General features: G+C 36.2%; 1 protein-coding gene across 2 annotated transcripts in view; it reads right to left on the bottom strand.

Annotated features, from left to right (window-relative positions):
* The window catches only part of LOC136034664 (chitin synthase chs-2-like), a 126,158-nt gene that overhangs the window by 57,107 nt on the left and 46,551 nt on the right, over window positions 1–22,500 (bottom strand). For both annotated transcript variants that reach the window (XM_065715980.1, XM_065715979.1), the window contains 2 exons: window positions 6,860–7,062; window positions 2,238–2,426 (listed from right to left, as the gene is read on the bottom strand). In XM_065715980.1, the coding sequence (XP_065572052.1) occupies window positions 2,238–2,426; window positions 6,860–7,062 (392 nt within the window). The remainder of the gene's footprint in view (window positions 1–2,237; window positions 2,427–6,859; window positions 7,063–22,500) is intronic.

Consider the following 22,500-nt stretch of genomic DNA (forward strand, 5'->3'; position numbering starts at 1 on the left):
GTCTGTGTGTGTCTGTGTGTGTCTGTGTGTGTCTGTGTGTGTCTGTGTGTGTCTGTGTGTGTCTGTGTGTGTCTGTGTGTGTCTGTGTGTGTCTGTGTGTGTCTGTGTGTGTCTGTGTGTGTCTGTGTGTGTCTGTGTGTGTCTGTGTGTGTCTGTGTGTGTCTGTGTGTGTCTGTGTGTGTCTGTGTGTGTCTGTGTGTGTCTGTGTGTGTCTGTGTGTGTCTGTGTGTGTCTGTGTGTGTCTGTGTGTGTCTGTGTGTGTCTGTGTGTGTCTGTGTGTGTCTGTGTGTGTCTGTGTGTGTCTGTGTGTGTCTGTGTGTGTCTGTGTGTGTCTGTGTGTGTCTGTGTGTGTCTGTGTGTGTCTGTGTGTGTCTGTGTGTGTCTGTGTGTGTCTGTGTGTGTCTGTGTGTGTCTGTGTGTGTCTGTGTGTGTCTGTGTGTGTCTGTGTGTGTCTGTGTGTGTCTGTGTGTGTCTGTGTGTGTCTGTGTGTGTCTGTGTGTGTCTGTGTGTGTCTGTGTGTGTCTGTGTGTGTCTGTGTGTGTCTGTGTGTGTCTGTGTGTGTCTGTGTGTGTCTGTGTGTGTCTGTGTGTGTCTGTGTGTGTCTGTGTGTGTCTGTGTGTGTCTGTGTGTGTCTGTGTGTGTCTGTGTGTGTCTGTGTGTGTCTGTGTGTGTCTGTGTGTGTCTGTGTGTGTCTGTGTGTGTCTGTGTGTGTCTGTGTGTGTCTGTGTGTGTCTGTGTGTGTCTGTGTGTGTCTGTGTGTGTCTGTGTGTGTCTGTGTGTGTCTGTGTGTGTCTGTGTGTGTCTGTGTGTGTCTGTGTGTGTCTGTGTGTGTCTGTGTGTGTCTGTGTGTGTCTGTGTGTGTCTGTGTGTGTCTGTGTGTGTCTGTGTGTGTCTGTGTGTGTCTGTGTGTGTCTGTGTGTGTCTGTGTGTGTCTGTGTGTGTCTGTGTGTGTCTGTGTGTGTCTGTGTGTGTCTGTGTGTGTCTGTGTGTGTCTGTGTGTGTCTGTGTGTGTCTGTGTGTGTCTGTGTGTGTCTGTGTGTGTGTGTGTGTGTGTGTGTGTGTGTGTGTGTGTGTGTGTGTGTGTGTGTGTGTGTGTGTGTGTGTGTGTGTGTGTGTGTGTGTGTGTGTGTGTGTGTGTGTGTGTGTGTGTGTGTGTGTGTGTGTGTGTGTGTGTGTGTGTGTGTGTGTGTGTGTGTGTGTGTGTGTGTGTGTGTGTGTGTGTGTGTGTGTGTGTGTGTGTGTGTGTGTGTGTGTGTGTGTGTGTGTGTGTGTGTGTGTGTGTGTGTGTGTGTGTGTGTGTGTGTGTGTGTGTGTGTGTGTGTGTGTGTGTGTGTGTGTGTGTGTGTGTGTGTGTGTGTGTGTGTGTGTGTGTGTGTGTGTGTGTGTGTGTGTGTGTGTGTGTGTGTGTGTGTGTGTGTGTGTGTGTGTGTGTGTGTGTGTGTGTGTGTGTGTGTGTGTGTGTGTGTGTGTGTGTGTGTGTGTGTGTGTGTGTGTGTGTGTGTGTGTGTGTGTGTGTGTGTGTGTGTGTGTGTGTGTGTGTGTGTGTGTGTGTGTGTGTGTGTGTGTGTGTGTGTGTGTGTGTGTGTGTGTGTGTGTGTGTGTGTGTGTGTGTGTGTGTGTGTGTGTGTGTGTGTGTGTGTGTGTGTGTGTGTGTGTGTGTGTGTGTGTGTGTGTGTGTGTGTGTGTGTGTGTGTGTGTGTGTGTGTGTGTGTGTGTGTGTGTGTGTGTGTGTGTGTGTGTGTGTGTGTGTGTGTGTGTGTGTGTGTGCTAACTATGTTAACATATGCGACCGAGTACTAATGGGTACGGGTTTTGGATTGATACCTTAATCACTCGATGGAATAAATTCCCGTTTGACTCAAACTTCTTTTCCATAACTACTTTTCTGAAAAAAACAACAACTTTCAACTGTTATAAAACACACAAAATTGAGCAATATCTATTTAGGACTTGCAACAGACTAGACGGGAATGGGAATAGAAAAACCTACTTCAAATCTTTAAGGATCTCTCGATACATTGCTTAGTCACTGCAAAGGCTTAAAAGATAGGGGAGAGAGATAGGAAAGGAGTGTTTACGAGTCTTTCATCCTTAGGTGGGTTGTTTACGTGACAAGCGTGTAGTAATAGTGAAACCTATGGTCTATAATTAAAGGAAGACTGCATTTTGCGACTATTTTCTATCAGGCTAAATGAGAGCCAGTAAAACATTTTCATTTGAAGCTTTATCAAACTTACATTAACTCTAACTATAATGCCATCGTCACGTCTTCTGTTCATACCCAAACTTTGATCGATGAAGATGCCTGAATAATAGGGGTTTAAGAAAAGCTTCTCGGTGGATGCCAAACGCTCGCACTTTGGTGACCATATGTGGATGGTTACCCAGACTTGTGACAGGAACCAAACAAACCACAGGAAGCCAAACTATAAAGAGCATAAAATGTACCTTTGTAAAGTGGAGTAAATTAAAACAGTAACTTAAGAATCAGGTAGTTACCCATTGATATTTTTGAGATCTTACCTGTAATTCTTGTAGGTTCTATATAGTTAACCTATTTTTTGTCACTTTTATCGAAACTGTAATCTCCTTCGTAATAAAAAATCAACTTGCAACTTGTACTGACGCCCAAATCCCACTCCTGCGTGCCACAAACAATAACATATAAATTTAGAATTATTGTTTTTGCATCTGAAACCCTTCAAGCCAAAAAAATAACAGGGTTGTAGGAGCGGTGCTTTGATTTTTCCCTGCCTTTTTTTATGTTGCACTTTTCACTTCATTATAAAAAACTAGTTGGGGTGTAACCTCTGTGGTTTGTACAAAAAGTGTGGACTAAAGGCTGAACTGGCAAAATTGACACAATATTTTGAAAAGGTTAGTATGATTTTTGCCAGGGATAAAAAAGGATGTTCTTCGCTCATTCTTAAGCCAGGAGTTACCATGTGAGAGCAGAAAATTAGTTTTATGGTAAATGTTGGAAAAAAACTACGAGAAGTTGTTCCGCCAAGCCATGTTTCTGCGTTTGAGTAGAAAGCTCCGTTGAAAGATATAAGCTAGTACTGAGAAGTTTGAAATTGAAGTTAGACTAAAATCTGAAAGTGCTTATGATAAACGAAAGGTCCCTCGCTCCATAGCTAAAATGTTTTGTTGAAATAGTATGCAGAAAAATTTACCGATCAAGAAAGGAAAATTTTATCATGGATCCGAAAGTGCCTCCATCTAAGTTTAAAAGCAATTTTTGTTTGTGCTTTCATTTTCGGTGAAAGACTGGGTTAGAGAAACTGTATGTTTTGTTCGTTCTTATGATTCAGAAAATTTTCTCATTGCTTAGGACGTCAAAGGTTCCATTTTGCTACTTTCTTATTAACTAATGTTATGAGAAAGGTGGTTTACAGCTTGATAATCATTTTCCTAACTGAAAGAGATACAATTTTCAATTGAATGACTATCAGTAATTCTTAAAAGGCTTTACAAATGTACATTAAATAGTTTTTTATGTAAAAAATTCACTCATGAGATATTAAAATATTCAGGAAGTGAAAAATTTCGAGAGGCTATCTACTTCTGTTTTACGGTCAATACCAACCAAATAGTTGTTTAGCTAAGAAATGAGCTAATGCGTTAATAGCTTGGAAAATGAGTTGGAGGCAAAATCTAATACCATGATCCCTTACTTATCACCTACTTCCTCCCCCGCCATCACAGTTTTTCACAAACAGTAAGGCATGTCATAGCTTTCTGAAACAGGATCTTGGAAGAACTTTCAACTTGTGTGATCTGAGAGCCAAACTGGGCCAGCGATACTACTGACAACCCCTAAAACTACTACCAATATGGTAGTCATGGAAAGGCAGTGTGGTCTTCGAAGTTATCTACGCAGGCATGTTATATGTTGTTATAATTGAAATCATGCAACAATTTTCAATCTAAATCACTGAATGCCAAAAATGACCATGACCCCCTAATATCCCCCATCCTTCCAGCCATCTGCTTATCTCAAGGTGGCTATGTTCCGTCCTGTTTAAATCGGAATTACACAACGATTTTTTGGCTGGTATGAATAGAGAGCCCTAGGGGTTAAAAGGTTCTCCAGGGCATTCCAATGCAGTCTATCAGTTCCCTAAGCCAACTTTTAGCACAAAGGAAGGCATGTTGCATATTGCTTGAGGCATAGCCATGCAGGGATTTTCAACCTACTCTGCTAGGGGGCGTTATTAAGGCTAAGTATGCCCGGTAACACCCCTTCCTTCCAGACCACCGTTAGCTTTCTAGTGGAGAGCTATGTGTGTTGTACAATGTTTTTAACCAGAGCTATATAAGAATTTGAAAATCAGAATGGCTAGAGGCGACATATAGGGCGATGGATGTTGCAACAGCCTTATCTCCATTTTACTGCTAGATATTCGTAGGAAAGCTCACATCTTACACTTTTGTTTTAGGTAGAATCATGTAGTGATTTATAATCTACATTATTGAAGGTACCGCATGACCACTTAAACAGCCCTTTCCCTCTTCCCCATGGCTTTCAGATGGAAAATAGATGTCTAGCATCTTGTTTTAGGTAAATAATTTTTAGGCAATGCGACTGAGCAGTTATATTTTCAGAATCATCCTCCACTAATGAGTCACCTACCTTCCACACTAGACCACCCACTTTCAGCTGAAATTTAGTGATAGGGTAACTACAACCAAGGAGACATTAGTAAGAACCGTAAGGTTGCTCATCTCCTATGAGGATAGGCTATGTAACTCTGCTAATTAGCCTAGATTTCATTTGTTTCTGATATATTTTAGAACAAAGAAATTTGTCTTCAGAAACACGATAAGTACTGACAAGTATAAACTAATCTTAACAAAAACTTCAATTGATATTTCAATCTTGCAAAAACTAAAAAAAAAAGAAAAAAGAAGAAGAATATATACACATCAAAGCAATAAATTACACTTCAAAATTTTATATTAGGTCAAAAAAATTTATTTACACACATAAAAGATAAATAATTAGAGATCTATATTAATGTTGAGTTAAAAGTTTATACTAAAACAAACACGACAAATAGAACTAATTCCAGACCCCTAGATGCAAGTAAAAGTCACGGCCGAACATGGGAAAAGTGGGACCTGTCTCCTCTGGTATTTCGAGGTTTATACAAATTTTTCTAGGAATTACCTATTTTACGCACAAAATCTATTACCCCCCTCCCAAAAACCCATATAGAAACTCCCCCCCCCGTAAACACTTTTTTTGGTAATTTAGTTTTTATTTAAGATAGAAGCCAGTCGTTTTAACTTTTTTTTCTTTTTTTTTGCAAAAAACGGAGTATTATACGAGTTGATTGCTATAATAGGCCAACTGCTTCCAGTAATCAAGATGAAAGATTCTTTTTATAACTAAATGCTACAATAAAAATTTCTTATTCCAATGTTTTCATAACATTCTATGTTTATAGAATTCTGTAAGTCTTTTACAGTATATATGCAGCCCCACTTCCCCTCTCCTCCTTCAATGCTTGGATACAATCCCAGGTTTTATCCAATTTTAGCCGATTTTGCTGTTTTATTTCTTGCTTATTCTGCTCCCTTTAACGAATCTAACTTTTCTTGTGAAAACTTGTAGAAAAAATTGAAGTGTAATATCCAAAAACTGACAATGCAGCAAAAGAAGGATGACCGGTTTCTGCTCTATAAACAATGATATAAATTCGATAACAGCTTATATTTCTCAGTTGACAAACTTTTCTACAAATATATTTTAGGACAGATTAGCCAAGGTAGGTCCATTTTTCGATGTGGTATTTTTTTTAATTTTTTTTGCATTTCCTGCCCGATCCATTATTTCATTTCACATCAGAAGTTAAAACTGCATAAGATTTTTTTTGTACAGTACAAAAAAAGCGCTTCAGGGCAGTTTGTAAGGTACAAAAATAAAAGACTCTACTTCCTTATACCTGAGCTGTGTGTTTTCAGGAAAACACACATTTTAAATAATCGTGCAAACATAGAAAGATATCATCTGTCGGTTTATTTTGAGTAGTTTCACATATATGCGTTGCAATGGCTGCAGAGCAATAATTCTTGTTTATTTTAAGTTTCATCTTCTCACTTTACTTCCATCACTAATAAAACCCTTTTTAGATTACTAACAGTATATTGTGCTATGTTATGTTTCTTGGGGTGCAGTGATAAAGCTTATACACAAAATGCATTTTATAACTAACAACATTGTTTAGGTTTTAGGCAATGGAGAATGAAGTTGATTTTAAGAGTACGGTATGATTTAAGATAATAACTATTCGATAATTATCAATTTTTAGGTTTTAAAAAGCTGGAATTATATTAGTTATGCCTCTTGTTTCAGTTCCGCATAAAAATCATGATAATATTTTGTAAATCCTTTGCTCAATAGCACCAGCCCCTCAACAAAAAAAACTATCTAAACAAGCACTAAGCTGATGATACAGACTTTCATATTAAGACCTTCCATTTAAAGTACAGAACAAAACAAACGGAAACGCTTAGTGTCGTATTATTTAGATAATTGTGTAAGTCTTTCGTAAGTTACGTTAACAGAAAAAAATCTTGAATCAATTACTATTAAAAATACAAATAAAACAAGCCATCTGTTAAAAACTATTCACTATAAAGCACAATAAAAATCAACTAGTCATTTTGACATTTTATTTGGGTCCCTTCAACCATCCCCTTTCTCTCTTTTTTCTCTCTTTTTCTATCTCTCTTCCTCTCTCTCACTCTCCTCTCCCCCCTCTCTCCCTGTCCCTATGCCTCTCTTTAAAATGCTCCCTCCCAACCAGCCTACATTCAAAACATAATAAAACAGGAACTATTTGCAGAATACCTGACTGAAAATTACATCCTCCACAAAGTCACCTTCAGGACAATTGAAAAATAAATAGCTGGGTAAAACCCCTTTGAATGCACAGGTATCCTTTTCTCTTATGCCACAAAAAATCACCATAAAAGTTATGACGGAAGGTACAGCCAGGTTAAGTGGTAGAGCGAAGCTGAAGCCTTGCATGTTTACTCTACAAGCGAATTTTCCTAAAAAAAGAAACTGAATCAGTTTCAACTTTTATAGATAAACAAAAAGGAACATAGAAGTGACACATGTGACATCTAAAGAAGCATACGAGTTGCATTAAAATTCTGCAGAAGTATAAGAGTTGCATTATACTTAAGGAAGAGTAAAGATTACTATGGACATAAGCGTTGGTTCCGCATAGATACTATTTTCTTTTGAGTATTTTGGTTATTATCTAACTGCAATTAAACATCGCATAAAGACTAAAGCATAATATATTCCAAAGAGATCAAGCTATTGAGAAAAAGAATTAAATGTTTTTTTCTTATAAGCACTGGCTAGCTTAAAAGGCCTTGATCTTTATAAAAATTAAACTAAAGAACAAGTTTTTTCAACTGAAAGTAAGGAGTAACATTAAAGCTTAAAACGAACATAAATTATTACGCATATGACTGGTGTTCGTCCCCTCATCAATACCTCGCTATTTATGTTTTAGTAATTTCAAAAGGGCTATTTATTCTAATTAATCGGCCTCTGTGATTCAGGGGTCATACTTAAAGTATTGGAACAATACTTTAAGTATGCAAAAATATTACCATGGAAGGGGGCCTAGGTGCCTTCCAATTTCTTTGGTCACTTAAGAAGGGCACTAGAACTTTTGATTTCCGTTAGAGTGATCCATCTTGCGACATTCTAGGACCACTGGGTCGATACGATCACCCCTGAATAAAATAGAAAAAATAAAAAATAAACACGCATTACGCATCCGTTATCTGTCTTCTGACAAAAAATTCAAAATTCCGCATTTTGGTAGATAGGAGCTTGAAACTTCTACAGTAGGGTTCTCTGATACGCTGAGCCTGATGGCGTGATTTTCGTTAGAATATATGACTTTTAGGGGGTGTTTCCCTCTATTTTCTGAAATAAGGCAAATTTTCTCAGGCTTGTTACTTTTGATAGGTACGACTAAACTTGATGAAACATATATATTTAAAATCGGCATGAAAATGCGATTTTTTATATAACTATTGGCATCAAAATTCCGATTTTTAGAATGCGTTGCATTACCATAGTAAAACAAGGCATAAAAAAGAAGCCAAGTCTGTTAGGTCTATCAAAAACACCAACACAACGTGAATCTAGCGAATTTAATTTGCTTTCTCGTTCCTAAGCAGCCTGATTGGTCCAACTGTTGATGACTAGGCAGTGATACTTTGCTAAATAAAAATGAAACTGGGTCTTCAGCAAACTGACTTGGTCAAACTTACATGAAAAAAGAAAAGAAAAAACGAGTAAAACGATTTGGCTTCCAACAATAAAAACACATTTTGCCTTTTCTTGATATCACAATGACCTATGTTATAGATCTTTTCCACAAAAGAAGTTTTTAAAAAACAGTAAAAAGGTACATCATACCAATGACGAGCAGAAATAAAGAAAAATAATTATTAGTAGCATTTCCATAAGGCTTTTAAGGAGACAAATAGGGGGTAAACCTGAAGCTACAAGCCCCTCAAGAAGTTATTACGCGCACCTGTGCAATACAATAGTGCACCTGCAACGTTATAGTACACCTAAATCATAGAGAATGTTGTCATCGAGACATAGGTGTCTCTTAAGGAATAGGGATTGTTTACTTTGGTTATGTAGTAGGGTTTGGTTGTTACCTAATAGTTTCTTTGAGCGTTAAAAACCTTCAGGGGCTCCGCCAAATCACGTTTTGTTTTATTGTTCTTTAAAAACCTACGAGAGCCTGAAAAATCAGGATTTCTTTTGATGTTATGTAATAGGCTTTGGGTGTACCGTAATAGAGTGTTTTTCTTAAAAAATTACGCGTGTAAAAAAAACCCTACGATTCAGAATTTCCTTGATTATTACAAAATGGGATTTGCTTGTTACATAATAGATTCTTTGGGTGTTTGAAAACCTACAAGGCCAAGGGCTTCTTTACTTCAGGATTTGCATTGAGTGTTAAAAAAACCTACGAGGGCCAGAAAAAAACATTAAGGACCTGCTAGTGAGGAAAGTTCAAGACGCAGGACCCTAGAGAGCGATTCTAACGAGGAATTCCTAGCAACCAATTCAACCGGAGGGCCCTAGTGAGCAATTCCAACAGGGCCCAAGCAACCAATTTTAACAGGCCCCTTAACCTAACAATCAGGGGCCCTAGTATCAAATTTCACTGGGGGGCCCCTAGCATCCAATTCCAAGGGGGGCCATAGCATCCATTTTTACCGGGGACCCCTAGCAACCTTTTCCATTGGGCGGCCCTAGAATCCATTTCCAATGAGGGGCTCTAGCAGATTTTTCCATTGGGGGCCCCTAACAACCGGGGGGCCCTAGCAGTGAATTCCACAGGTACCATAGCGAGCAATTGTTACGAGGGGCCCCATGCAACCAGTTCAACTGGGGCCCTAGCAAACAATTCCAACGGGGACCCTACCAACCAATTTCCCCGGTCCCCCCAACCTAACCACCGATGGCCAAAGCATCCAATTTCACATGGTTCCCTAGCATCCAATTCCAACAGGGGCCATAACATCCAATTTCATCGGAACCCCTAACAGCCAATTACAACGAAGCCCCTAGCAAACAATTCCAACAGGGGGACATCTAGTGAGTAATTCCACTGGGACCTTAGCAAGCAATTACACCAAGCAGGTGCTAATTACATAATGGGTTTTGTTTACTTCTGGGTGTTACGTAATAGAACTTGTCAGAATCTGCTAGTCAGGCTGGGAATCCCTGGTCGTAACTGAGAGGGACAGACACGGGTTGTTACATACTTTAATGGAATTTTTTCTTCAGGATTTCCTTTTCTGTCCGGGTGTTTTTTTTCAAGGGCTACAATGGAATGGAGTACTAGACAGGTGGAATATGAATGCCTTTCCAGGAATATGATTTGATGGATGTTTTCTACATGATAAACTTTTGCAAACACGTAGAAATACCTGCCCGCCTTCTATAACAATTAAGTGGTTCGTATGTTTCCAAACGTATGCAATAATTGACATGCAGGGGGAAAATAGATTACTAGAAATCGATTACGTATCAAATGCACCTGCATGTTAAGTAATGCTTTAGAGGGTGTTATAAGATAATGTTGGTACATGTTCATAGCAGAGTTTTTAGTAATAATGTCTTTTACTCTATTGAAACTTGAATATGCTATCAGAGATAAAATAAAAGAGAGAGTATCATTAAGCTAGAATATGGTATCCCTTCATATACAATCGTTCAATAATCTTGAACGAGAATACCTAAGTATATAGGCTACAAGATACTTAAACTGCATTAGTGAAATATATTGAAGATTTGTTTGAATCGAGTAAAAAACGATTTGGCGTCCAACAATAAAAACACATTTTGCCATTTCTTCATATCACACTCCTTCGTAATTCCTTTGAAAACTAATGTTATTGATCTTTTCCAAAAAAGAAGTTTTTTCAAAAAACAGTAAAGAGGTAAATCATACCAATGACTTTGATTTGTCAAACTTTGAAGTTTGAACGAGAAATTTAAAAAATGAAGACTGTTGTACATACGTCTTTTATTAATAAAAACAAATTTTTAAGCATTATTAAAACACAGCAAAAGCTTTTAAAACACAACAAACGAAATAACACAGTGTGAAAAAAGCTTATAAAGGATAAAATATAAGCAAAAAAATACGAATTAAAAAAGTTGGGAACCCTTGCAAGCAATTCCAGCAGGGCCCCTAGAATTCAATCCCAACGGGTCCCTTGTATTCAATCCCACCAGTCCCCATAGTATCCAATTCCACTGGGGTACCCCTAGCAAGCAATTTGACCGGAGGAGCCAGAGCAACCAATTCCACCAGGGGATAGAAAATTTAAGCCCCGGGAAATATTTAGAAGGATTCAAATCTCTTTTTTAAGCAACTGGAGTGACTTCTAAAGGTGAGAGAAATGGACGCTTGTTTTATCCAGAATTGAATCTGCCGACGCGTAAAAAGTGCTTGAACGATTTTAGAGTAAACTAAATCCGTTTACACCGTTTCATGACCGTTTAAAGATGCTGAAGGACCAATATATATGATCTTGTCTTTTTATGAGTATGTAAACAATTTTTTTTAAGACACACACGCATCATCTAGTTATTTGAAGAATCAAAATAAACGTCTACGTTAGCCGTTCATTTTGTAGGACTACCTGAACCTTTTAAAAACGAATGCGACACCTTACGGCATTAGTGCCTCTAAAACTCGAGGCTCGACATGCGTACATAATTTCGGTAATTATAAATCAATTGACCGTCTCTATCTCGCTATTATTGTTGTTTTTCACCACAATATGGCTGAAAAGACCACTTCGTTGTTGGACACTCTTTTTGGCTGAAATAAATGCCTATGTTAACTGTTATTCTGTAAGACTACCTGCACCTTTGTTTCAGTACCGTTACTGTACGGTGTTACAGCCTCTGAAACTCGAAGCTCCATATGCATATCGGTTTTTAATAATTCTAAATCAATTGACTATCTCAGACTTTTCACACAATAGCTTTTTGGCCCATTTTTACCCTTGTTTTTGTTTTGCAACACAAAATGGCTGAAAATATCACTTTGGTGTGGGACAGTCGTTTTTGGCTAAAATAAATGTCTATGTTAGCCCTTTATTTTGTAGGACTACCTGCACCTTTAGAAACGAATAAGTTACCGTTCGGCATTACTACCTCTGAAACTCGAGGCTCAATAAGCGTATAGTTTTTCAAAAATTCTAAATCAATTGACTATCTCAGAATTTTCACACAATACCATTTTAGCCTTTTTTACAAGAATTGCTGTTTTGCACCTAAAAATATGGCTTAAAAACCTCTTTGCTGTGGGAGAGTCTTTTTGGCTAAAATAAGGGTCTATGTTAACCGTTTATTTTGTAGGAGTACCTACACCCTTAGAAACGAATTACTACCATACGATATTAAAGCCTCTGAAACTCGAGGCTCAAAATACATATAGTTTTTCAATAATTTTAAATTAGTTAACTATTTCAGAATTTTCACACAATAGCTTTTTGATCTTTTTTGGCTATAATGGTTGTTTTACACATCAAAATGGCTGGAAATACCATTTTGCTATGGGAGAGACTTTTTGGCTAAAATAAACTGTTAGCCGTTATGTTAACCGTTATCTTGTTGGACTTTCTAAACCCTTAGAAACGAATGCACTATCGTAGAGCATTACTGCCTCTTAAACCCGAGCTTAAATATGCGTATGGTTTCTCAATAATTCTACAACAATTGACTATCTCAGAGTTTTCATACAATAAAATTTTGGGCTTCCTTTGGTTAGAATTGTTGTTTTGCAGCAGAAAATGTGTAAAAGCATCACTTTGCTGTGGGGCAGTCTTTTTGGCTAAAATAAATGTCTATGTTAACCGTTATTTTGTAGGACTAACTGCAAATTTGAAAACAAATATGCTACCGTACGAAATTACTGCCTCTGAAACAGGAGGCTCAATATGCGAATAGTGTTTCGAATCAATTGACTATCTCAGAATTTTCAAACAAGCCCAAAGTATGTCGGTTTCTTTTTCTACGCGAAATTTATTTTCCGTTAACTTTTTTCTTACTGAAAACTTTTTATTCTATCTTCATGAAAGTTGTTTTATGTTAATTTCTTTGTCGTGAAACGTGTTTTAAATGAATTTTTTTCTTCGTGAAACTTGTTCTACGACATTTTTCTCTCTTCGTAAAAGTAGTTGCAAGTTGATTTGTTTTAGTCATGAAGCATGTCGTATTTTAATCATTTCTTTGTGAAAACTGGTGTATGTTCATTTTTTCATCGTGAATATTGTTGCACTTTTAGTTTTTCTTCATGATAATTTTTCTATATTGACTTTTTTCTTTCATGAATCTTGTATTACCTCAATATTTTTCTTCGTGAAACATTTTTTTGTTCATGAAACTTGTTGCATGCTGAATTATTGTTCGTGAAATATAATGTGTATTGATGTTTTCCTCGTGAAACTTTTATGCTGATTCTTTTTAAACTTTTTGTATATTATTTTTTCTTCGTGAAACAGGATGGCTGTTGATGTTTGATCATGGAAAAATGTTACAGGCAGATTATTTCTTCAGGAAACTTAATATGCATTGATGTATGTCTTCGAAAAATTTATTATATTTCATTTTTTCTTCATAAATCTAGTTACATGTTGATTTTTATCTTCGTGAAACTTGTGCATCGATTTTTTTCCACAGGAAAGCGGTTTTGTTTGTAGAATTTGTTGCGTTCTGACTTTTGTGCCTGAAATTTAATTGGTATTGATATTTTTCTTCATGAAACTAAATATTTATTGTTAGTTATTCTACATTTATTCTTTCGTGAAACTTGATTTTTCATGATATTTTTCTTCGTCAAACTTGTTGCTTGTTGGTTTTTCTTCGTGAAATATGTCGCAAGCTGAATTTTGTTCGTGAAACTAGTTGTATGTGGATTATCTCTTCAAGAAACTTAATATATCTTGATTTATGTCTTCGAGAAACCTGTTATATTTTTCTTTTATTTATAAAACTTATTGCATGTTAATTTTTCTCTTCCTGAAAGTTGTACATTGATTTTTCCTCAAGAAACCAGTTTTGTTCGTGGAACTAGTTGCTTACTGATTTTTGTTCATGAAACTTGATTTATCTAGATATCCTTCTTCGTGAAACTTAAATTTTTTCTACGTGAAACATTATGTATGCTGATTATTTTTCGTGAAACTTGTTTCGTATGAACTATTTCTTCAAAAACTTAATGTATCCTGATTTATGTCTCCGAAAACAATGTTATATTTTATTTCTTCTTCATGAAACTTCTTGCACGCTGATTTTTCTCTTCGTGAATTTGTCCATTGATTGTTCTCCTCGTCAATCCAGTTTACTTCGTGGAACTTGTGTGCTGATTTTTTTACATGAAACTTGCATGTTGATTTTCTCTTCGTGAAACATGTACTTTGATATTTCGCCTCGTGAAACCGGTATTGTTTGTTGAATTTGTTGCGTGCTGATTGTTGTTCGTGAAACTTAATTCATCTTGATGTTTTTCTCGAGAAATTATTTTAATGTTTTTCTATTCTTTCTTTAAACTTAATTTATCATGAAATTTTTCTTTGTAAAACTTGCTGCATGTTGGTTTCTTCTTTGTGAAACACGATGTATACTAATTGTTCTTCGCGAAACTTGATCCACATGGATTATTTCTTCAAGAAACTTAATGTGTCTTGATTTATGTCTTCAAGAAACTTGTCATATTTGTTTTTCATGAAACTTGACACATGTCGATTTTTCTCTTCGTGAGACATGTAAACGGATTTTTCTCCTCGTAAAGCCGGTTTTGTTCGTGGAACATACTAAGTGCAGATTTTGTTCGTAAAAGTTAATTTATCTGGACATTTTTCTTCGTAAAACTTGTTTTATGTTGATTTACTCTTTGGGAAAACTTATTTTATCAGAAAATTTTTCTTCGTGAAACATGATGAATACAGATTGTTGTTCGTGAAACTTGTTACATGTGGATTATTTCTTCAAGAAACTTAATGTATCTTGATTTATGTCTTCGAGAAACTTGTTATATTTTTACTTATTTCAGTTAGCATTTAGCAGTCGACGGCTTAACTTGTCTGACTGCTTTTGCCCGGATACAGCGGCTGCTATGCTATGTTGTAGACTTATGTGAATAATATCGTGAGAATTGCTTGAATTAATTGTTAAAATTGAAATCTTGGATACAAAGGAGCGAGTTCTACGTTCGAGATAGTTCCTGAGGAATCCTGATGTGGGTGTTAGTTGTACCCTTTTAAAGGTTAATGCAAACTGCACGCTGTAAACTAGCGTCGGTTAAAAAATAAGTTTTTGTAAAGGTGGGTGAATTATATTATTTTGATAACGTCAGAATAGGAAGGATGTCCAGAACCAAACGCGTAATCGGATCTGGTTCTGAAATCGACTAGTAATTCGGATAAAAGTTTTAACGCGGACTGCCAGAAAACGAATGTAGAGAATATCATTAAAATTTTGGAAATGGTCCAATCTATTAATATGAACATGGAAACCCTAAAGCAGAGTGTACTTGAAATTAGGGGTGATTTGGGTACAGTTAATAGTCGTGTTGTGGTTCTAGAAAATAAAGGTAGTGCAATGGACAATGAAATTGCAACAACGAAATCGGAACTTGCTCTGCAAAGTTTTGTGAAAGCCCAGTCACAGCTGATTAAGAAATGCAACGAAGAAATGAATGTGGTTGTGACCCAGTCTCTTGTTGATGAAAATCGGGACAAGTTGTACAATTTGCTGTTTTTGGGCTTTAATGATGTCCCCTTGAATGAGGCTACATCTCGGGTTTCCAAGGTGATTGTAGATGGTTTGTCACTCCCAACTGACAAGTTGCCACCATTCACTGTGGTTCACTGTTCCAAGAATTTTGTTAAAATTCTGGAAAAACGCGCCTGGACAGTGTCAAGGCGCGTTTCTTGATTCTAAGCAACGCGAAAAAATTAAAAGGGAAAGAGTTCGGTGTTTGAAAGTCTGTTTTTATTAGTGACGATGTTACGCCACGTGTACGGGTTTTGAGTAAAGAATTACTTGGGTTGCGTAAGCATTTGGTGGATAAAGGTGTGGAATGCTGGGTACCTCCTACCCTACCACCCAGCATCTCTGTTAAAAAGGACAACCGTGTTATTAAAGTGCCTTGGTACAATGCTAAGAGTTTGTTGAATTCTTAAATTTTCTTAAATTTTGTTTGCTGCAATTAAATTTAGTGAGTGTTTATTTGTTATTGAAAAAGCCAATTAAAAACAAAAAATTATTAAAAAATAAATGAAAAAATAAAACTTGCTATTTTGTCGCAATAATTTTGGTTGTGTGATTGGGGAACTTAGCAGCCGTTGTATTTGGTGACTTGTGAATGGATTCGTTACGGTCAAACCAAATATGGCCTGTTTCTTTTTTTGTTTGTTTTTTTTCGAGATGGAAAGTGTCATTTTTTTGTTGTTTATTATATTCTATTTTGTTCTTGTTTAGATGTTTTTATATTCTTTTTGTTTTTGTGTTGTTCTGGAGATGAGGCCATGTTACTTTGTTGTAACACTGTATGAATATGGTTGATTGTGATCGTGACATCCCGGGCAACAACCGTCTTAAAAATTTGAAAGCTTCAATTGTTGATTTTGGTAGTATGTTTACGGAGCAGCTCCACCGGAATTATGATGTTGGGATTGCTGGTCAACATGTTTCTTCTAATTCGAAGTACCTATTTAAAGACGGCTTGAGGTCCGGGTAGAGTGGTGGTGATTCTGAAGATCACAGAGTTTTCCACCTTAACTGCCAGGGATTGAATTCATCTTTTAATTTTGTAAGTGAGATGTACAAACTTTCCATTTTTCAGACTATTGGTCTCACAGAAACTTGGCTAAATGAGCATAACTCTGCTCTCTTGGATATTGCAGGGTATACATTTTATCATGGGAATCATCAACTTCGAAAACATGGAGGAATTGGAGCTTATATACGGAGCGATATCGAGGTTTTGGTAAGAAGTGACCAAGTGCTGTATCACGAGATGATATTTGAGTCATTTATTCTTCAGCTTAGGCTTAAGCCGAAAGAAGTTTATGTTGTTGTACTTTATAGACCACCATCTGGGTCTATACTGGCCTTTATGTATATTTTGGAGGAACAGTTGGATAAACTACCTACTGCTTCGCACCCATTCTTCATGCTTGGAGACTTTAATATTGACCTTAACGATATGAATTCGAATACTCCTATGGATTTCCTACAGCTTTGCATGTCATATAGTTTATTTCCCACTATTAATGTTTGTACTCGTGTTACCACTTTAACGGCAAAACTACTTGATAATATTTTTTCTGATTCAAAATTTTCAGGTCCAGGGGTTATTGTTACTGATGTTTCTGACCATTTTGGGATTTCGGCAAGTTTTAAAGTTTGTTTCCCGAGGCAGCAAGGCCTTAGATTGAAAACGAGTATGTTACCTGTGCTCAACCAGAGTAACGTAGAAAAGTTTAAACAAGAGATTTCTAATGTTAATTGGAATAATGTAGTTGAAAATCTTGATGATATAAATATAAGTTTTCAAAGATTTTATAATAAACTGATCTCTATTTTGAATAAAACTTTTATAATTAATCGGACAAGGTCAAAGAAAAGGATACCCAAAAAGCCGTGTTTGTTACCAAGTCTTCTGCGGTGCATAAATAAGAAAGACCAGTTTCGATAAAGAATGAAAATGATCCAGTTTGCACTAGAATTTACAAAAATTATAGAAATGCTCTTAATAAACTTTTGAGAAACGCGAAGAAAAAATATTTTGAGTGTAAATTTAAAGATGCTTGTGGTAACCCAGCTAAAACATGGAAAATTATTAAAAGTGTTATATCTTCAACAGATCCGGTTCTTCCTGATAAAGTTACCCACAAGTGATGGGTTAAAATCGAATGAGCTTGATGTAATATGTAATAGCCTTTCGGAACATTTTGCAACTGTTGGGGCTCGATTTTCTCGTGGTACAGTAGCTTCTGATAATAATCCTCCGCTTGAGACTTTTATGGATACTTCTGTTGATGTATCAATGTATCTAAGACCTGTCACTCATGATGAAATTCGTAAAATCATCTTTGAGATGAAAAGTTCTTTGGCTGGGAGTGATTCCATTAACCGTCTTGTTTTAAAAACCGCGTTTCCAAGCATTTCACATATTTTTACATCCCTTATTAATGCTTGTTTTAAGAAAGGGAAATTCCCCAATTGTCTTAAATTTGCGAGAATAACTCCTATGTTTAAGGGTGGTAACAAGAATGATTTGGGGAATTATAGACCAATTTCATTATTACCTGTTGTTTCACGAGTTTTAGAAAAATGTATTAATATTAGAACTTATGGGCATTTGGAACGTCATAACTTCTACATCCAAATCAGTTTGGTTTCGGGAAGGGTAGAACAACAGATATGGCGATTTCATTTATTATTACTATAATTAATGATGCTCTTGATAATAAGCTGAGGGTAGCTGGTATATTTTCGGATTTAATTAAGGCGTTTGACACTGTTGACCATCGATTATTATTTAAAAAATGTGAATTTTTATAGATTAAGGGGTGCTAAATTGGGCTTGCTTTGCAGTTATCTTCAAAATACACAGCAGTGTGTCTATTTAAAATGTTTTTCGTCTAGTAAAAATGTTGTTAATTGGGGGGTTCTCAAAGGATCCGTACTGGTTCCAACTATGTTTTTAATTTTTATTAATGATCTGCCGCATGTTGTGAAAGCTCTGCCCAGAGTTGACGACTTTGATGACAACGGTCCGAGTAAGACCCAGGTTGCTATGCCCTTATTTGCTGATGATACAGCCTTGGTGTGTGTTACCCCTATGGAACAACTACTTATGTCAACGATAAATGCAACAATGAGCGAGATATGTACATGGCTTAAAATAAATCACCTTGATCTGAATATAGATAAATCGAATTTTGCTATTTTCTCTCGATCTCCGGATTTTTAAACCTTGTTTGCGGAAATGATTTCAAAGCGGGGAATCATTAAGCGAACGAGGTTCACCAAATACCTCGGAATCAATGTTGATAAAACCCTATCATTTAAAGGTCATTTGAAGTCAGTTTCGAAAATATTGTCCGTTAACTTAGGTATCATTTGCAAATTAAAACATATTTCCCCCAAAATGCTCTACAATTGTTATACTTTTCCCTGATTCATCCCTACATTTTGTATTGTTCGTCCATTCGGCTTGCAACTTTCCCTTCGGTAGTTCGTCCAATCCGTGTGATCCCGAATAATGCTATCCGGGTTTTTTTGTGGTGTTGGGAACCAGGAGTCTATGAGGTCTGTGTATAGAGAATTAAATATAATGACGGCAGCTGGATTACACGATTTTTACACGTTGATTTTATATATAAGTATTAGATTGAAAGCCTTCCTTGATTGTTTTAAAGGAATATTTTGTGAGAGGTCTGATATTCACCACCACGTTACTCGAATACCAAGAAATACTGAGGTTCCTCGATTAGTTTCAAGTAGGTCTTCTTTTTCACTTAGTTATAGAGCTTCAAAACTTTGGAATAAACTGAATATAGATATCAAGCAAATAGGTTGCTTTGGCCAGTTTAAGTCTGACTTACGTGTGGAGTTGCTCGGTAAGTATACTTTTGAAACAGATTAAATAAAATAAATTTTCCATTGGTTATTCATTTGTAGTATTTGTGTAATTTTTTGTTTGTTGTTTTTTGTTGTCTTGGGGTCACGCAAGGTAATGTATTGTTTATGTTTTTTATGGTTGTTGGTTCCGGTATATGGTCTCATTATCCACATTCTCTCATTCTCCATATTCTATTTCTTTTTTCCCCTTGAATTTAGCACAGCCTCGCAAGTTTCCCTTATGTTGTGCTATTGATTATGAAATGTTTATTTCTAATAAAAATGTTCTACTACTACTACTACTACTACTACTATTCTTCATGAAACTTGTACCGTGCTGGTTTTTCTCTTCTTGAAACTTGTACATTGATTTTTCTCCTGTTGAAACTGGTTTTGTTCATGGAACTTGTTGCGTGCCGATTTTGTTTGTGAAACTTAATTTATCATGATAGTTTTTATCGTCAAATTTGTTGAATGCTCGTTTTTCTTCTTGAAATATGATACATGCTGCTTTTTTCGTGAGACTTGTTGTATATGGATTGTTTTTTTCAAGAAACATAATGTTTCTTGATGTATATCTTCTAGAAACTTCTTATATTCCTATTTCTTCTTTTAACTTGTTACATTTTGACTTTTCTCTTTGTGAATCTTGTACGCCTTATTCTTCCATACTAGTAGGTTAGGTTGAACTAGCCTAACCTAGCCTAACTGACCTAACCTACACTAGATAGGTAGGGTTATATAGTCTCTAATCTAACCAAAGAGATGTGCTATCTTCGGTGTACTATCTATGAAAATATAGCAAGTTTCTCGAACACATAAATCAAGATACATTAAGTTTCTTGTAAAAACAATCCACATGTAACAAATTTCACGAACAAAATAAGCCTGCAATAAGTTCGACAAGGAAAACTATCATGATAAATTAATTTTCACGAAATAATAGCTCAACATACAACAGGTATCACAAAGAAAAATATCCAGATAAATAAAGTTTCAAGAATAAAAATCTGCACGTAGCAAGCTTCAGGAACAAAACCGATTTCACAAGGAGAAAAATAAATGTACAAGTTTCACAAAGAGAAAAATCGACATACATCAAGTTCCATGAAGAATACATAAAAATATAACAAGATTCTCGAAGACATAAATCAAGATACATTAGGTTTCCTGAAGAAACAATGAAAGTAGAACAAGTTTCACGAAGAAAATCAGCATGCATAATGTTTCACGAAGAATAATATCATGGTAAATCAAGATTCACGAAGTAATAGAACAACACACAACAAGCTTCACGAAGCTACATATGAAAATAAATTAAGTTTTACGAACGAAAATGAGAACACAACAAGTTCCAAGAACAAAACCGATTTAAAGAGGAGAAAAATCAACATACCACAAGTTTCAGGAAGAAGAAATAAAAATAAACCATGTTTCTTGAAGATATAAATCAGGATAAAATAAGTTTCTAGAAGGAATAATGCACAAATAACAAGTTTCACGAACAAAAATCAGCATTCATTTAGTTTCAAGAAGAAAAAACAACATACAACAAGTTTCATGAAGAAAAATATCATAATTAACTAAGTTTCACGAAAGAATAAATCAACAAACAACGAGTTTTACGAAAAAATCGGATTTCACGAACAAAATCAGCACCCAACAAGTTCCATGTATAAAATCAGTTTCAGGAGAAGAAAAATAAATGGCTAACATAGGCATTTATTCTAACGCTTCATTAAACTAGATGATTCAGTTGTGGCTTTAAAAGCCTGTGTGCGCACTTGCAAAAAAAATCATATATCTCGGTCCTTCAGCACTTTCTTTTTACTTGTATTTCAACCCTTATAAGATTTTTTACGTTTCGTCTTTTTTACTTGTTGCGTTTTAACTTCTTTTTTCTCTGTTTTACTTATGCTTTTAAATTTGTTTTTATTTATAAAAGATGTATATACAACAGTATCATCCTTTAGATTTCTTGTTCCAGAACGAATCTTCAATATGTTTCACTAATACAATTTAAGCATCTCGTAGCCTTTGTACATAGATATACTCGTTCAAGATTGTCTCTAATGTAAGTGCTAAATTCTGTGTAGTTAAGGGGATAAGAAAGACTTTTGATCCTATATGAAGGTGTACCATATTCTAACCGTAGTGATACTCTCACTTTTATTTCATCTCTGATAACATATTCAAGTTCCAATAGAGTAAAAGACACTATTACTAAAAACACGTTATGAGCAAGCCCCAATATTATCTGATAACACCCTTTTAAGCATTACTTAACATACAGGAGTATATCAAATGCAAGGAATTTCTAGTAGTTAGTCCCCCCCCTGCATGTCAATTATGGCCTCCATATGGAAACACGCGAATCATTTAGTTGTTCTAGAAGACGGGCAGTGATTTCTCCGTGAGTGTAATATGTTATTATGTGGAAAGTATACCCAAAATCATAATATTCGAGAGGCATTCATTGTTCACCTGCCTAGCATTTCATTCCATGCCAGCCCTACTCCTTTCGAATCCTAATGCGGCCGAAAAAGTTTTAGATTATAAATGTTCCCTGAGAAAAACACCTTGAAAGAAAAAAAAACATGAAAGAGAATGAAATCCTGAATAAAAATTATATCCAGAAGAAAAATCCCTTAAAGTACTGTGTAACAGCCCATGTGTGCCCCCCCCCTAGTTACGACCTGGAGTTCCCCGCTTGACAAGCGGACTTTAACAAGTCCTATTACGTAATAGCCAAAAGTTAACTATGCCTATTACGTATTAAGCACCTACTGGGTAGAATTTCTCACTAGGGTCCCCCCATGGAACGGGATGGTAGAAGCCTCGGTGGGGTTGGTTGCTACGTCTCCACAGGAATTGCTCGCTAGGGGCTTCCCATGATTTGGATGTTAGTGGCCCCGTCGGAAAACGTTGCTAGGGACTCCGGTGGAATTGAATGCTATAGCCCTAGTTTGAATTGGAGGCTAGGGCCCCGGTGATTATGTTAAGATGCCCGGTTAAATTGGTTGCTAAGGGCCCCGTTGGAATTACTCGCTAGGGCCTTTGTTGAATTGGTTGCTAGAAATCTGTCTTGGCTTTTTTCTACAATTAGCTATAACTTTATGCCCAAAACAAATCCATTTTAAGTCAAAACTTTGAATAGTTTGGATTAAAATGGAATAGTTGTGGGCATCAAGTATGGCTAATTGTAGAAAAAGTCAAGACATACAGTCCAATTGAGTGAGAAGAAAAACCTGGCATTAATTGCCAGGCCTTCAAGCAAATAACTCAAC

The sequence above is a fragment of the Artemia franciscana genome, chromosome 13, assembly GCF_032884065.1.
Source record: "Artemia franciscana chromosome 13, ASM3288406v1, whole genome shotgun sequence".
Taxonomy (NCBI): Eukaryota; Metazoa; Arthropoda; class Branchiopoda; order Anostraca; family Artemiidae; genus Artemia; species Artemia franciscana.